The following is a 16,530-nucleotide window of genomic DNA, read 5'->3' as shown; positions in this document are numbered from 1 at the left end:
TGTAATTTATAGAATTTTTCTTAAATGCCATAGATCAATATCTCCAATATTAAATTGTTAAAAAATGTCTGCAAGTGTATGCATATAGTGTATATACCTGGATAGAACTGGACTGGTACTTGTGGTATTCAGTATTGGCCTTGAGGTCATCGATGTCAATGGTGGGCAGGCCAGAGATGAGAAGCTCCAGCTCCTGCTCAGTAAAGATGGATATCAGTCTCTTGGGGATGATCTCATAGAAGCCCTCCAGGAAGGCGGCCAGCTGCTTACGGATTGCACCTGTAAAACACAAAGAGATGCTTTAGTCTCCAGCGAGACATGCTCTATGACCTCCCTTTCCACACCGGCAGTGTAGTTTATTGGAGTGTATGCTCACCTGTCATCTTCATTTGGCAGACCAGATGCACATATTCCTTCTTATTTTCCTCCGTGACAAGAATGTTTGCACCATTGCCCTTCAAATCTCTCACCTCACAGACACCAAACTCCTGGACCTTTGAGCACATGAGGGAGCAGTTAACCAAACCTGATTCTAAAAAGCTTATTCAACTGTACATTGAAATACTTCAATGCCTGTTTTAACTAGAATTATTTAAAATTCTAGACTGGAGCTTTAGTGTGAACATTTTCTTTAAAGAAGAAAAAATAAAATAGCTAAAAAAATTTTTAAATGTATATCTATACACACACAACAACACACTCTCACACAAAAGTGAGTACACCTCTCACATTTTTGTAAATATTTGATTATATCTTTTCATGTGACAACACAGAAGGAATGACACTTTGCTACAATGTAAAGTAGTAAGCGTAGAGCTTGTATAACAGTGTAAATTTGCTGTCCCTTCAAAAGAACTAAAAAAAACAGCCATTTATGTCTAAACCGCTGGCAACAAGAGTGAGCACACCCCTAAGTGAAAATGTCAATATTTTGTGTGGCCACTATTATTTTCCAGCACTGCTTTAACCCTCTTGGGCATGAAGTTCACCAGAGCTTCACAGGTTGCCACTGGAGTCCTCTTCCACTCCTCCATGACGACATCACGGAGCTGGAGGATGCTAGAGACCTTGTGCTCTACCACCTTCGATTTGAGGATGCCTCACAGATGCTCAAAAGGGTTTAGGTCTTAGGTCAAAACATTTTTTTCTTTCTGTAAATTGTTTCAATACCCATTTTAACTTGAAACTCTAGTGAGAACACTTTCTTTAAGACAGGCAAAATAATATGGACTTACATTAACTGCAATAATATCGTTCTTTGGCCATAGCAACAAAGTATTGGTTACTGGTAAAAGCCAAATATTTGGTCCCTATCTATAAGTTATTAAAATTTCAACTGACCTCTGTGCTGAATGTCAGCTCGTAGCCCAGATTAGAGACATCATTCTCCAACAAGTAGACCAGACCCTGGAAGAAGGGATAGTCCTCGCTTTCCATGTCTGTATACCTGTGGCACATATTCAAGTGCCAGTTCAGTCTATATACACTGCAGCGCTATTGGCAGCAATAATAGTAATAAAATTGTGGTTTTGATGAGAATAACCTAGGCAGTTACCTGACACTCTTGCCCAGAATGTGCTTGTAGAAGCTGCGTGTGAAGTAGCACTCTAGTAGTCTGTTGTCATAGACAGCCTTGGCCACCACGCGCCCCACAAACTTGAAGTAGCTGAGGTGGTTGGGGTTGCAGTGGGAAGAAGGGTTGATGGTGTAGGTCACCCGGTCACCGGGGGAGGTGCGGAACAAAGCGTACATGGGGTTGAACATCTCTCTGGAGATGATCATGTACCACTCTCTCAACAGACCACCTGCATCCTGACCCTCCTCCCCTTCAAAAACTATATAACTGTAGAGGAACAGAGAGGCAGAGAACGATTGGCTAGCTGTTATGGGAGTTGTTATGCACCAGTTCTGGAAATAAATTCAAGTTTAAAATGTGTACTTCTGAAAAACTAATAACTGGATTGGCCAAAGTTTGCCAGTTTAGTGGCATCTTTGGGAGACACAGAGTTCAGTTTGAAGTACTTGGTTGCCAGTAAACTAGATTTCCATGAGCAGAACAATATACTTTTGGGGCAGTTTTCTGTCTGAGAAACAACCAGTACTCGTGACTTTTGGATTACTTCAGTACTATATTTTATTTACATATGGTTCTCTACTCCATGTCTCCATGTTGATTTACTGTAATGTTGACAATGTTAATGTGTTTGCTTTGATTTCTACATAGGCCTTTTATAAGAGGTCTGTGGAACAAAATATGAATACTACATAAATATACCAAAAACGTTTTAAATGTCTGGAGGGCTTGTTTGCATCTATTAAAAAAATGTGTACATGTGACAGTGAGAAAGCCTGAGAGTTTACAGTCTGTTCTTCATGTCCTCTGGGCTCTTGCGGTGCAGCTCTCTGTAAGAATCTTCAAAGACGTGGTCTCTCCTCACATGGACGGCCATATCCTCTTTCCTCAGCCCCTCATCCAGACGCTCCAACTCCTGACGGAAATACCTAAAAGACACACTTATTAGATTAACACTCAACCCAGATAAATAACAAGAGAGAAATACTATTCAGAGTAGTGGATTATGTGGTAAAAAAATCAATACGAAAATGAAATGTGTTTTTTTTCTCATGGACGGTGTAGAAAAATCATTACAGCAAGAGAGGGAAAAAGAGGGAAAATAGGAAAAAGGTAATTCTCTAAAATGCGAGGTCAACATGAAACAGCATTTACAAAATATTTTACAAGTTTTTCTGTTTGAGGATATTAAATGAGAAACATTTTATAGTGGAAATTGACTTTATCCTATGAGAACTGATTAGATCATGCAAGTACATAATAGAATGGAAGGGTTGAAAAATAAGTGGGCTTGGTGACGTCAGCCAAACATGACCGTTGTTTCAGTGGTGGAAAAAATTATTACATTTGAATGAAAGATTACAAACATTTATTTTACTGGAATAACATCCAATGATGAATTGTGCACAATAATAATAAGTAACGTGTATTAAGAAGCAAACAGTGTCAAACTTGATTTCATGTTGACTGTAACAGGCAGTAGAAAGGCCTTACTTGCGCTTAACATCAAAGTCCAAGATGCGGATGTAGTCAACCAGAACAGCGAATGGCCCATCTGCCAGATGAGTGGTGGATTGGCGCAGGATCTGATTCAGCACTGTGCGGTGAGTCTCTGTTAAAAGGATAGAGAGAGTTCACTCTGTGGCTAGCCTATATAAGTATTCAACATTCATTCCCCTCCACCGTTTGAACTTCAAATGAGGACACCTTGTATACGATTGACTCACCTGCAAAACGCAGGAAATTCTGTGTGTCTGGAGGCAGGTTGGAGGAGATGTGCATAGAGGAGGACTCTCGGGAAAAGAAAGGATCCAGGGAAGAGGGTGTGGCAGGGGTGAGAGGGGCGGGGGACAGTGGAGGTGGCTCATCCTTGATGTGTGACAGCTGACTCTCCCGTGTGTCTCGAACCGGAGGTTTGCTTTCACGCTCTGTGGCGTGCACCAGAAAAAAGGCCTCCACTGCTGGCTGTAGCACTACAGTATGACACAAAATAATTATCTTAGTTCTCAAAACATTTATTAAAAAAAAAAAATAAAAAATTATATATATATATATATATATATATATATATATATATATATATATATATATATATATATAAAGCTGAGGAGTCATTTCTGCACCATTAGCACAACCAGGGAATAACAACAAAATGTTTTGCATTTCGGTTCTTTCCGAGCAAAAACTTACAGTTCTGCAGCCTCCTTTCCAAAAGGTTACCGGTTAGAACAAAATAAAAGAACAGTAAATAACATTCTTTTAAAATGACAGTAGGGGTAGGTGAAATACCAACTGCGGTGTTGCCAGATCTCGCAAGAGAAACAAGCAACGAGGTCTGGGAAAACAAGCCCAAAATAAGCCACTTGTCTCACCAAAATAAGCAATACATTTTTTTCCTGTTTGGTGGATTTATTGGCATAGAAATCATAACAAGCAGGTAATTAACAGTTAAGTATAATTTTATTTACAGATCTGATTTTGAGTCAAAACCCAGCAGCATCAAATCTGTATTAATGTATCATATCTAACAAAAATTCAGTGAAAACTTGGAAACAAATGAGAAATTTACTTTTTACCTCTAATAATTTTTTTCCTTGTATCTGGATTAGATGTGCATGTACAGTATATGAAGTAATTCTACATAATTGTAAAAAGTTCTTCATTCAAAGAATGCGACAATCACTACAGGCAATTAGGCAAAGTAATGCGTGATGCAGCAGTTTCCTTCAATCTCAAAGCATGCGTTTAATTTTTTTGGGCAACATGAATTGTTGTAGTTCCAAAGATTTACTGTGATAAACTCTTTGGCCTTTAGTTTCATGGAAAACATATTCAAATAAAACAAATACCGGTTACCCGCATTTTCAAATAAAGTTTACACTCCGGAACAATTTAAAATCTTTTTGCAAAATTTTTTGTTTGTTTTCATTTTTCATTCCTTGAACCATTTTTAGTCCCTGAGCACAATAAAAATGTAAATAAAATTGCAAAGATAAACACTAATGGATCAAACCGATAGTCCCGCCCCAAACTCATGCCATTGGTTGAGTCAATTCTGCTGTGTCGAGCAGTTGGCCGCTCAAACAAACAGAGCAATATTTGAATTGCTCAACTGAGCCACATTGTTCACACTTTGAGGAAATAAACATACAAAATGGCTCATTTATAGTTGTCTCTGCATATTAAGTATTTTAACATCAAAAGTTACACACTTTAGCTTTAATATTTTTAATCTTTTAAGATGTATCATACCTAAAACTGCATGTTGGTCGTGAGACTCCTCGAGTTCCTTTAGACACTCTCCCAGCATGTCCCACAGCTCATCCAATAAGAGCTGCTCACTTAACAGTGGCAGGTCAGGCAAACGCTCTTCCTGTTCTTGCTGACTACTGCTCTCTTCACCTACACAGAGACATATTATTTTTAACATCTACTTTTGTTTATAATGTAGTTGTAAAAACTGCTAAAACATTTAACTTCTCCCAAAGGTCCTCTTACACAAACAAGATGATCAGTGCATGTGTAAAGAGATCTCACAAGTTCTGGATGCTGATTGGCCAAAAAATAATTTGTTGTACTAAAATACGTACAGCAGAACAGATACTTGTTATACTGTGATACTGTGAACATTACAGAAACCATAGAGGCCAAATGTAATTGTTTTACATTGGTTTACATAAAAGGGGGCTATATATTCTAACTGAGGAATGGCATTTAATGATGCATAGCCATTTTTCAAGACCTCACCTAATGCTGCCTGGTCCTGCTCTAAGGGCGAGGGCTCGTCCACATCCATGGGTGAATCGTCCCTTTGGGTTGCTGGGGCCACGGCAGCAGAGTGCATCTCAGACTGGACCAGAGGAACCAAGGAACAAGGTGAGATTCTCGACAAACCCCCAAACAGAGGAAGAGAGAACAAAGTGTGTGTAATGTGGGGAGAAAAAGAAACCAGAAGCAGAGCTATAGAAAGAGCACAGTGCATCAAAAGACAGGTTGGGAAGGGCTTAAGCACAGAAGCCTTGACAGCCAGCCAAACTCAAACCACATACAAAGAGACAAGACAGAGCATAGAGAAAATCAGGAAGCTGGATGCAACAATCAAAAATCTCAAACCCTGCACTATAATGGGTACAAAAGCAGACATTCCGTATTTAATGCAGTGAAAGGCAGAGCAATGGAGTGGTGGAACAAAGAAAGCTGGGGATTAGAAAATAATCATAGGTAGGACTGTGTGACAGAATCGCTTGGTTTGACACTGGAGAATATTTGTGGGCTCATTTTTTAAATATTGATCATTAGAGCATTTCAAGGCTGTATAGTTTTCATTTAAATTACAAGCAAATTAGAGATCATACATGATTTACTTATATCATGACATTTGATGTGTAATTAACCTGGTCAATGTCTCTTTTTTTTGCAATATATTCACACTGATGTAGATTGGCTAAATAAAAATAGGCAACATTGCAAATATTAATGTGGTTATAATGAGCACATTATTTGACCACTACATATTCTAAAAACCTTGTCACTGGGACAGTTTCGGCATAACTTTTCTTGCCAATCACGATTATATTTTAATTGGGTCTCTAGTTTAAACCATTACAATCGGTTTAAGGACTTGGATAAACCAAGATAAATTTAAACATCCATTTATAAAAGTTGCAGTTCAGAAGTCAATCAATTTCTGTATACGTTCTTCTGAACCTACCGTTTCAATTAATCATAAAAAACAGAAGAGATGTATATAAAATATAATCAAATGCATCAAGATACACACTCGCCGACCACTTTATTAGGAACACCTGTTCACAGGAGCTTCAATTAATGTTCACATCAACCATCAGAATGGAGAAAAAAAAAAATTTATCTCAGTGATTGACCATGGCATGATTGTGGCAGACGGGCTGGTTTGAGTATTTCTGTAACTGCTGATCTCCTGGGATTGTCACGCATAACAGTCTCTAGTTTACTCAGAATTGTGCCAAAAACAGAAAAATTCCACTGAGTGACAGTTCTGCAGATAGAAACATCAGAATGGCCAGACTGGTCTAAGCTGACAAAAGCTACATATGGTACCTTAGATTAGTGCTGGGCGGTATATCAACTTTAAAGATATATTAATATATTTTCAAAGGAGATATAGGATGACAATACAGTTTAGATCGATACAGTTTGATGTTACGCTACATAACCCGTTTCTTCGGTACAGCCATGCCAGTGTTTGTATCCCTCGACTCTCACACTCTCCGTGCAACCCCGCCCCCCATTGTCCCTCTGCGCCAAACCCGGCCCCACTCAAGCACAAGTTCTCCGGCAACATGGGAGACACATTGCCAGTCCACACTGCTGAAGAAAACACACACTGTGTCTCAATCAGCTCCCTAGCTCCCCATGTCATGAATCAGTATATCTTGAACATAAAACCAGGCACTGGTAAGGGTTCTGATCCACTGAATCACCGTGTAACAAATGTTTATTATAATTTTTTGGGTTCCTGGCAAGTGTTATTTCCTAATTACTTATGCCTTAAAAGTATAGAAAATGGGTATTATTTCAAAATATCACATTGTGGGGAATTTACATATTTTCCAGAACATTCCAAATAGATTCAGTGCTGAGTAAACTTGGAGTAACTGCTAGAACTTTCCAGTAATATAAATAGTAGTATAAATACAGGGACCTTAAGCCCACCAGTTCAGTTTAGTTCCAGCTGCCTAAGTGGATACATATCTGGATTTTTCTAAGATGGCATCAAGAGGCTGCAATCATCCGGCAGACGCATTTTGCTATGTCTGCAGCCAATTTATCAAGACAAGAGCGAAAAAGTACTCCGTGGAAGCATCTGCTAAGATGTGTTAAGCCTACAAGGCATATTTCAGCATGGGGATCAAGACAAACCCTAGGCACCTCATTTCACCTGCAAAAAAAAAACTCTGAAAAGGTAAGATGGACAATTATTCCTCTGAATTTTATGTTATAACATTTGTAAATTTTTAAATGTTAATGTTTTTTTTTTTTGGAAGCCTATGGGACAGCGGGGACACCAAGGTGCACTACCACAGTTGGGACAGGCAACAACATACTGAGTTCTCTGTGGGGAGGAACAACGTCAAGTGGGACCCACTGTTGAACCCCCGGAAGGTGCTGATGCCACCACTGCACATCAAATTGGGCCTTATGAAACAATTTGTCAGAGCTCTAGATAAGGAGTCAGCAGCCTTCAAGTACCTTCAAGACTTCTTCCCTAAGCTGTCTGAGGCAAAGGTCAAAGCCGGTATCTTTGTCGGACCACAGATAAAGAAGATCCTGGAGTGCAATGAATTCCCCAAGAAGCTCACTAGTAAGAAGAAAGCAGCTTGGAACAGCTTTGGTCGCAGTGGTTCGGGGCTACCTGGTCAATCACAAGGCTGAAACCTATGTGGAGCTCTGACTCTGGCACTCAGACTCTGGTGAACAACTACAGCACAATGGGCTGTAAAATGTCCCTCAAAGACCATATCCTTGATGCTCATCTTGATAGATTCAAGGTGAACATAGTAGCGTACTCTGAGCAAGGGGAGTGCTTCCATCAGAATATACTGGACTTTGAACACCGCTACCAAGGACATGTAACGAGAACATGATGGGAGACTACATTTGGGGGCTGATTCGTGAAAGTGATTTACAGTATAATCGTAAAACTACACTAGTCATTTTTGTGTTACTTTAGTATAAATACATGTTCATTTGGATTCGTATGTTGATTTTTTTTCTGACTTTGAAAAATGGTACATTTCAAAATATCACTGTCCTGGTCACACAAAAAAAAACTGTGTGGGGAATAATAGCCATTTTCTATACTTTTGAGGCATAAGCAATTAGGAAATAACACTACCCAGGAACAAAAATTGTGTTACATAGTGATATTGGGACACTTATGACACTACTCCAAGTATGCTCCCATGTTCTCCAGCTGTTATTAATCAGCACCATCGCTGTATAAATGAAACTATCATTCATTTTAGTAGAAGATATTCAAACATACAGTGTGTTATAGACCTTCTTCACACTCTGGGTTTTGGGACGCAGAAGTAAACGTTTGCAGGGTAAACTTCGACCGCGATGAAAGGAAGATCACAGCAAATATTATTTTCACTTACCCATTTGCTTCAAGACCAAAAGAAAAAATCCACTATTACGTTTGAATGACTTTCCAGAAGAGGAAAAAAAGAGTGGTGGATTAAGACAGTCAGATGGAGTAGATGCCAAATTTACTGTCACTCTCTCAGCAGCTGTAATAGAAACCCCCTCACATCTGTGGCAATTAAACAAATTCCAGAGTAGGGAAGCACCGATACCACGTTTTTTCTTCCAATCTGATTCCGATATTGGAAATCTCAGTATCGGCCGATATCGATCCCAAGCCGATACCGGTGTTGTTTTTTTGCATAATCAGTTTAGAATATCTTTACATTATTGTGTACGACTAACTGGGAATACTCTTTAATATGTAAAGAAACCCAAACCTCTAACTACACATTATTTCAATATAAATGTATAGCTTATTAGGAAACACTATTATTAATTAGTATACAGGATAGTGTAGCAGCAAAATTAACAGTAATTCCAGTCTTCAATTCTTCAGAAGAAAAGAAACCAGTGTTTTATTTTTGCCTTTTTTCACCCTAAAATTTTCAACTTGCATCTGCATTTTAAAGGATTCAGATCTCTTTTTTGATCTCTTGTAAGACAGTGTACTTTTCATTCACAGTTATTTTTTGGAACCCATTCAACTTAAATATTATTATATATTGTAAACAAATACTAATGATGACAATAATAATAATAAATTGTTATTAAAATTATTATTAACTTTTAAATTCTACAGTATTACATTTAAATTGTGCACTTTTTAAACCCTCACACTTTTATTTTGACATTCTAAGCTCTCCAGGAAGTCTGTTTGTAGGAAAGTTCAAATTCTGGTAAAATGCACCTCCATTTCTAAAAGCATATTATAAGTGAACCAAACTATTGAGCATTTACATCTGAGAAGCTGTTCTTGAGCAGCTCTCAAATATTGCGCACCGCTGTGAAGGCTAACAGTAGCCACGAGTGCATCACCAGCCTGTGCGTGAGTTTGTGTCAACAGAGCAGCACATACACTAACGCGCTGGTGCTAAGCATACTATATATTTACTTATTAAACACAGCCTTTTGTGATTCACATAGCTATTGCACGTCTTCAAGTGGCTTTAAATAAAATGTCATATGAACTGCTAATTGTTGTTTTTATGGTTCTTTGTCATTTTTGGAGCTTGACAGTAACGAACATGACTAACACATAGTATCGGATTTGGTTCGGGCTCGTCGGACCGAAACTTCAGTATCGGAGCCAATACCAATCCATGTATCGGATCGTTGCATTACAATTCCAGGGTAATATGAAAATAAGCATAATGTTATAAATTGACACAAAATATAAAAAATAATTCTATAAAAAGAATAGAGAGATTTACGCTGATAATAAGTCGGAAACTCATCACAGTCTGCGAAAAAGGTCTATTATAACAGATAAATGCCATAAAGAAATAAAAATATAAAAATGAGTATTTTAAGCCTTCTTTAAACAACTTAAATATTTAAAAGATTGTTTCATTTTCATGGTATCTGTGAATGAAAGACATTACAAACAACATCTCTATTTAAGAGAAAATAATGACTTCACTTGTGCTTGTCATCTAATGACTTGAGACTTCAGAAGATACAGGGACGTTTCCGGTAAGGGAATATAGTGAGCAATGATGCTCCCTGGTTTTTATAGTGCATTGTGGTATTTTTTAGAGAGCAAACAAACTGCAGTACAAAGAGTGTGTTAAACATTGTGCTGCTGCTGCAACCCAGGCCGTGAATCATTCGCAGCCAAAAAGTCTTCTGCCCCGAAACAAAGCGCGTTGCAAGCTTAATTTACCATCTCACATGTGGCTTTGACTTACAACTGAACATTTAAACCACTTCGTAGAAAATACAGAGATATATATTGTTTATCACCATTCAGCCTAAAAATACAGAGATATGATTTTTGGTCCATAACACCCAGCCCTAACTCCGATAACCCCTCTGTACAAATTTAGTGAGCAGAATAGCACCTCAGAATCCACATATCAAACCGAGAGGTGGATGGCCTACAACAGTAGGAGACCATGTCAGGGTCCACTTCTGTCATAGAACAACAGAAAGCTGAGACTGCAGTCAGCCTACCATCTGTGTACCTCAGCAGAAATTGAGATTTATCAGACCAGGCTAAGTTTTTCAGTCTTTAACTGTCCAGTTTTGGTGAGCCTGTGCCCACTGTAGCCTCAGCTTTCTGTTCATGGCTAACAGAAGTGGAAGTGCATTCTGAGATGCTATTCTACTCACTACAATTGTACAGAAGGGTTATCAGAGTTACCGTAGCCTTTCTGTCAGCTTGAAACATTCTGGCCATTCTCTATTGACCTCTCTCAACAACAAGGCATTTAAATCTGCAGAACTGTCATCACTGGGTGTTTTTTGTTTATGGCACAATTCTGAGCAAACTCTAGAGACTGTTGTGAGTGAAAATTCCAGGAGATCAGCAGTTACAGAAATACTCCAACCAGCCCACCTGGCACCAACCATCAAGCCACAGTCACTGAGATCAATTTTTTTCCCCATTCTGATGGTTGATGTGAACATTAACTGAAGCTCCTGACACATGTCTGCATGATTTTACGCATTACATTGCTGCCATACGATTGGCTGATTAGATAGTCACATGAATATGCAGGTATAGAGTTGAACCTAATAATGTGGTCTGCGAGTGTATTTGATTTAGTGATATTGACCAGCCCTGTGTGTGTAGGGTATTATAAGTCCTCCAAGTAAATTGATTCAAATTTTTAAGAGCCTTAAGTCATTTGAGCCTTAAGCTATGTGATATGAGCACTACAGTACACATTTCAGGGTATTATGAACATCAATTTGTTTGTGTGTGTAAAGGTGAGTAAAGTCAGTAGCAGTCTGCCTGCTGTAAGTGCGGCCCATGCTAACCGTGGCTGCGCTGGCCGTGCCAGCTGGGGGATTGTTGGTTGCAGAGGTACTAGGGGTGGATGATCCAGCCACAGCAGCAGATGCAGCAGCAGCAACAGAAGAGGATGCAGATGAAGAAGGTGGGGGGGCCTGCTGTAGACGGCGTGCCCTCTGCCCCTCTCTCACCATCTGAATGATGGCGTCTGCTTCAGCCTCTAGCTGACGGACTGCAGCCTGGATACTGCTGGCCGAGCCCAGACTTGTCGAACCTGCAGGAATAAGAAAGAGAGACAAGGAAACAGAGAGAGAATTGATGCAGAGACAGACCTATAAACATAACAAAGGCCATCTACTGGGCTCAAAGATAGCAGCGAGTTAGCTAAAAGCCAGGAAATGCTCATATAGGATGCCTGTATGTTAAAAGGGACAAAACATTTTTTATTTTTCCAGAGTATTTTTGGGCATGTGTATGCCTTACTTAGTCTTCCTCCTGTCTGCTTGGCTTTCTTGTTTGCACGCCTTGTGTCTTCTCTAAGCTGTATGATGACCTGCAGCACGCGCAGGAAGAACTTCTGTGTGGAGGTCTTGGATGTGAGTGAGCTCATGCAGGGCAGCTGCAGCTCACGGCCGCCTAATGTACGCTTCTGAGCAGCCACAATTACCACGCTCTCCGACCCGTCAAATCTGAGATGCCGCATTGACCAAAAAAAAAAATAAGGACAAGTGCTGTTACTGTAATTACCTACTTTGCCTCTCTTCTGCATGTAAAGGTTAAAGTCCTGCATCAGCCCTAAATGATACTATAATTTTTTTCATTCAATTAGCAGAAGGTTTTATCCAAAGCAACCTAAATCAAACTCCTGAGGTAGGCTGAAACTGTCTCTCCCCTCACCTGCTGGTCATCTTGCCTTTGGGGCGTGTGGTGATGGATGGGTCCTCATGAGAAGCTTCAGGAGACTGAGCATCAGCACGGCCTCTTCTCTGCTGCTCCAGGTTATATTCCCTCAACTCCGCCAGTAAAGTGCCTACAAAAAGAGGACATGAACAGAAACAAGAGATCAATTAAAGGGGCCATTTCATAAGAAATAAGTTTTCCTTGATCTTTGGAAATAAGAGATTGATGTACTATGTATACACTCTAAACTTTTGTAAAGCTTCCTTCCCAGCCCACCCAGACAATTTATAGAAAATAAGCAGCAAAAACAGGTCATTCAGAAACATCTTGGTGTGACATCATAACCATGCTTGTTTGTTTACGATTTTACACCATACCAATTTCTGAGGCTATTTTCATGTTGAAAAAAAAAAATACATTAAAATACAATAAAACAGTATAGCAATTAAAAACCAATACCAAGGTTTTTAAGATCCATTTTAGCAAACTGATTTAGGACTGGCTTCGTTAAAAAAAATTCAAAAGTGTTTCCTCGAGGAATTAAAACCAGCACAACCAAAATGTGCTTCAAAAGACAGGGGAATTAGCCATGAGGCACATACTGGTTAGTCTTCTCCTGATATTCAACACAACAATGAACAAATTAACATGACCGCCAACATTTACATATCAATGCCAAATCAATATACAGCATTGTGACTCCCTGATAAATGATAGTGTAAACTATCTACACAGAGGATAGCCAATCAAAACAAGAGGCCAGTTCAATATAGAAATTATACAGTACAGTAGCAATCACAGTTTATATAATTCTAAGGGCTTGAGAGAGGGTCTTAAATGGTCATGTACATTACAAACTTGATATAAAAGCCATTAAATTTGGAGGGGAAAATGCTAAAACAAAAAGATGTGTAGAAAAAGATTCACACAAGCCAGAAGATATACAATTTAGTTAATTGCCATAATGATATTCAAAACCCTGTAGTGGTGAGGTACTGACCAATTTGTTTGCAGAGAGTGTATCCGAGGTGGCGGGCCCCGCTGAGCAGCAGTCTGAGGACTGTGTCTCGGGTCAGAGCGTCCCCTCTGGACAGCTGCAGCAAGATGTTGGCTGCATCCTCTAGACCTTCCTCTGAACACGAATGGGAGGTCAGCACCTGGGCACAAACCATGGTGGGTTACTAATCACACTGCTGAGTTGGGTCAAAAGAGCCAAGGGTTGAGAGAACCAGTCATGAGGCGACGTAAGTGCATGCGCATTAAATACCTCAACAGAAAGCTGCAGCTGTTTCTCTGTTAGTCCAGCAGAGGCCAGTTTGGTTTCGTTGTCAGTGCTACTCACAGCTGCCTTTAGCTTACTTACTAAAAATGAGAGATACAAGGAACTGATTTACTGAAGTAGTGCATCACTAAAGACCAAAACAGTGGTCCATATCAAAACAAGAGAGCCTGACTAAAACACAAATCTGTCTTAATTTAATACACCTAAAGATAAAAAGAAAAATTGCAGATTATCAGAGATTGAGTGTAAGTCAACCAATTTCTTACATGGAAATCTCTTGTACATGTCTCTTCTCACATGATAAAATGATTTACTAAAATCAATATTCCATGTACATTTACATGGTAACTAACCAACAAGTAGGATTATGTAGTCATCTGGCCAAAATAATGATAATGACCTGCAGTGTACATAATCTTAATTCAGGTTCAGTACTTCTAAGAGAAAATACATCTCATAGGAAACAATATAACTGACCAGTCCATTTCACTAGAATTAAGCATGACAACTTGGTGTTGTAATTCTATGTTTTTAATCAATAATTATATTCCCCGAAACTCTTCTGACAGGACAATACTTGAGTGTCTTACCAGCAATACTGCTGGAGGTGGTGCTGCTGCCTGCAACAGCAGTGCCTGCTGTAGTGGCTGGTTGAGCAGGCGTTGGGACCAATGATCCCTGCGTGGAGCTCGTACCTGTCGCTGCTGAGATGTTCGCTGAACCCACTGTGGTTTGAGTGGCGGGGGCAGATGGGGTGGCAGTGGGAGCCTGAGGCACTGGGTGGCTGGCCGGAACCTCTGTGGCCTTATTGTCAGGCAGAGCAATGGAGATAAGAGAGAGCAAGCGTAGCAGTTTCTCAGTGAGCAGAGAACTACGACGGATCACTGGGTGGGACAGCATGTTCATCAACTGACCCAGCGGAGATGCCTCAAGACTAAACAGCAGCCCCTCTGTCTCGCCAGCGCCTCCTAGGGGCACAGTCTTCATGGAGGCCTTGCCCTTGCGGCTCACATTCATGTTGTCCAGCTTAACCAGGAGATCCCAGAAGTCAGTGGAGATGCCCAGAGACTGTGGTGTACCTGAGCAGGTGCTCAGGGAATTGTGGGTAGAAGAGGAATTGCTTGGGGTAGCTGCGGAATTGCTCTGGCTGGTGCCACCCAACAGGCAGCTTCTACTAACATTTGGTGTAGAGCTGGCACAAATACGAAAGTCCGGCTCCAAAGAGGACAGAGGGTCCTTACAGCGCTGCTGAGTGAAGTGACTGGGGAATACCTACAGACAATAATAGACAGAAACATGGTCTTCAAAAGAATGGACTGAAAAATTATTTGGATAAAGAGCAGTGGTTCTCAACTCACTTTGCTTTACCAAATTGGTTTCTTGTACCAAAGTAAAAAAGGACATGTTGACATCTGCCTAATTTGGCTAGTTTCTACTAAGGGTAAATTCATTTGATACAAAATACTAGATAGTTTGATTGGACGTAAAACCGTTGACGTCAACAACAGAAAGACATGAAGTGTTTTTCACTTGCCTTTTAAAAGTTAATAGCACTGTTTATTTTGCCATATTAATCAGGCAGATTATATTGTCAGATGCCCTTGCTTTAGTTATTATTTTTTTTGGGTTGCGACTCCCCAGTTGAGAACTACTGATTTAGAGCCCTTTTGCTCAAGTGATACTCTCATACCTTTGCCAGTTGGATGAGTGTATCCAGTACATGTCGACAGACGACTGGAGCTGCTTGTGGGTGGATGTGAACAGTTGATCCACCTCCTCCCCCCGAACAGGCGACTCCTGTTCCTGTAACTCCACCTCCAAGCGCTCCTGAGCTCATGCCGCCTCCTGCTGAATGCCTCTCCACGTGTTTCCTGCCCGATGCCCGCTGGATCTGAAAGATGTTGGTCCTGCACCCCAGAGCAGCGTCCATCGATACAGACAGCCAGGAGAGCTGACTGGAACTACGTGACTCCACTCTGTTCAACAGCTCCAGAGAGGAAGATGAGGAGGAGGAGGATAACGAAGAGGCTACAGCAGCCTGCGGGGATGAAGAGGAGCCCTTGCCTCCGCTGGAAGTGCCCTGGCCAAGCGAGCGCTTGCCACGAGACTCTTCCAGACGTGTGGTCTCCGTACAGAGCTCGCTCTCGCTGCTGCGCTGCAGGATGGACAGCAGGCTGCGGATGACCCAGCCTCGTGTTTGGGAGTGGTAACACAAGTTACGCAGCACTCGGTGGAGACGGCTGGTGTTTAACTTGGGCTCGTCCACAAAAAGCAGCACTAGAAGGCAGGATAAGGCCTCGTGGTCTAACAGGAGACGCCCTCGCAAGCGCAGGAGAGAATCCACATTAGAACTAGATGGGCTAGATTTAAAAACAAACATTAGACAAATTACAGATACTGGAATTTTAACTACACAACAATAAATAAAATAATGCACATAAAGCATCTTTCAATTTAAGGGTATAGTTTATCAAACATTTTAAAAAGCCATCATCATTAATTTACCCTCATTAACTCGTGTCATTCCAAACCTGTAGACTTTCTTTGGAACATGACATTAAGCAGAATGTCACCATTCACTTTCATTGTATGGACAAGTGATGCAATGTAAGTCAATGGTGACAGGCTGTCAGTCCCTAACATTCAGCTTGACATTCTTTTGTGTTCCACAGAGAAAAGAAAGTCATATGGATTTGGAACAACATGAGGTTGAGTAAAAGCGGACAATTTTTATTTTTGGGTGAACTA

The 16,530-nt window shown here is 40.4% G+C and overlaps 1 protein-coding gene across 8 annotated transcripts in view; it reads right to left on the bottom strand.

Moving 5' to 3' along the window:
• The window catches only part of LOC127628477 (E3 ubiquitin-protein ligase HUWE1-like), a 79,978-nt gene that overhangs the window by 5,333 nt on the left and 58,115 nt on the right, over positions 1-16,530 (bottom strand). For 7 of the 8 annotated variants that reach the window (XM_052105230.1, XM_052105234.1, XM_052105233.1 and 4 more), the window contains 16 exons: positions 15,473-16,142; positions 14,373-15,054; positions 13,768-13,862; positions 13,501-13,657; positions 12,498-12,630; positions 12,084-12,289; positions 11,627-11,874; positions 5,321-5,423; positions 4,826-4,975; positions 3,301-3,546; positions 3,068-3,185; positions 2,362-2,502; positions 1,556-1,843; positions 1,342-1,447; positions 377-494; positions 98-279 (listed from right to left, as the gene is read on the bottom strand). In XM_052105230.1, coding sequence (XP_051961190.1) covers positions 98-279; positions 377-494; positions 1,342-1,447; positions 1,556-1,843; positions 2,362-2,502; positions 3,068-3,185; positions 3,301-3,546; positions 4,826-4,975; positions 5,321-5,423; positions 11,627-11,874; positions 12,084-12,289; positions 12,498-12,630; positions 13,501-13,657; positions 13,768-13,862; positions 14,373-15,054; positions 15,473-16,142 — 3,643 coding nt within the window. The remainder of the gene's footprint in view (positions 1-97; positions 280-376; positions 495-1,341; positions 1,448-1,555; positions 1,844-2,361; positions 2,503-3,067; positions 3,186-3,300; positions 3,547-4,825; positions 4,976-5,320; positions 5,424-11,626; positions 11,875-12,083; positions 12,290-12,497; positions 12,631-13,500; positions 13,658-13,767; positions 13,863-14,372; positions 15,055-15,472; positions 16,143-16,530) is intronic. The other variant, XM_052105237.1, reaches the window with a different exon arrangement.

The sequence above is a fragment of the Xyrauchen texanus genome, chromosome 35 (assembly GCF_025860055.1).
Source record: "Xyrauchen texanus isolate HMW12.3.18 chromosome 35, RBS_HiC_50CHRs, whole genome shotgun sequence".
NCBI lineage: Eukaryota > Metazoa > Chordata > Actinopteri > Cypriniformes > Catostomidae > Xyrauchen > Xyrauchen texanus.
Note: the sequence above shows the minus strand (reverse complement) of the source record. Positions and strands in the feature narration are given on the sequence as shown.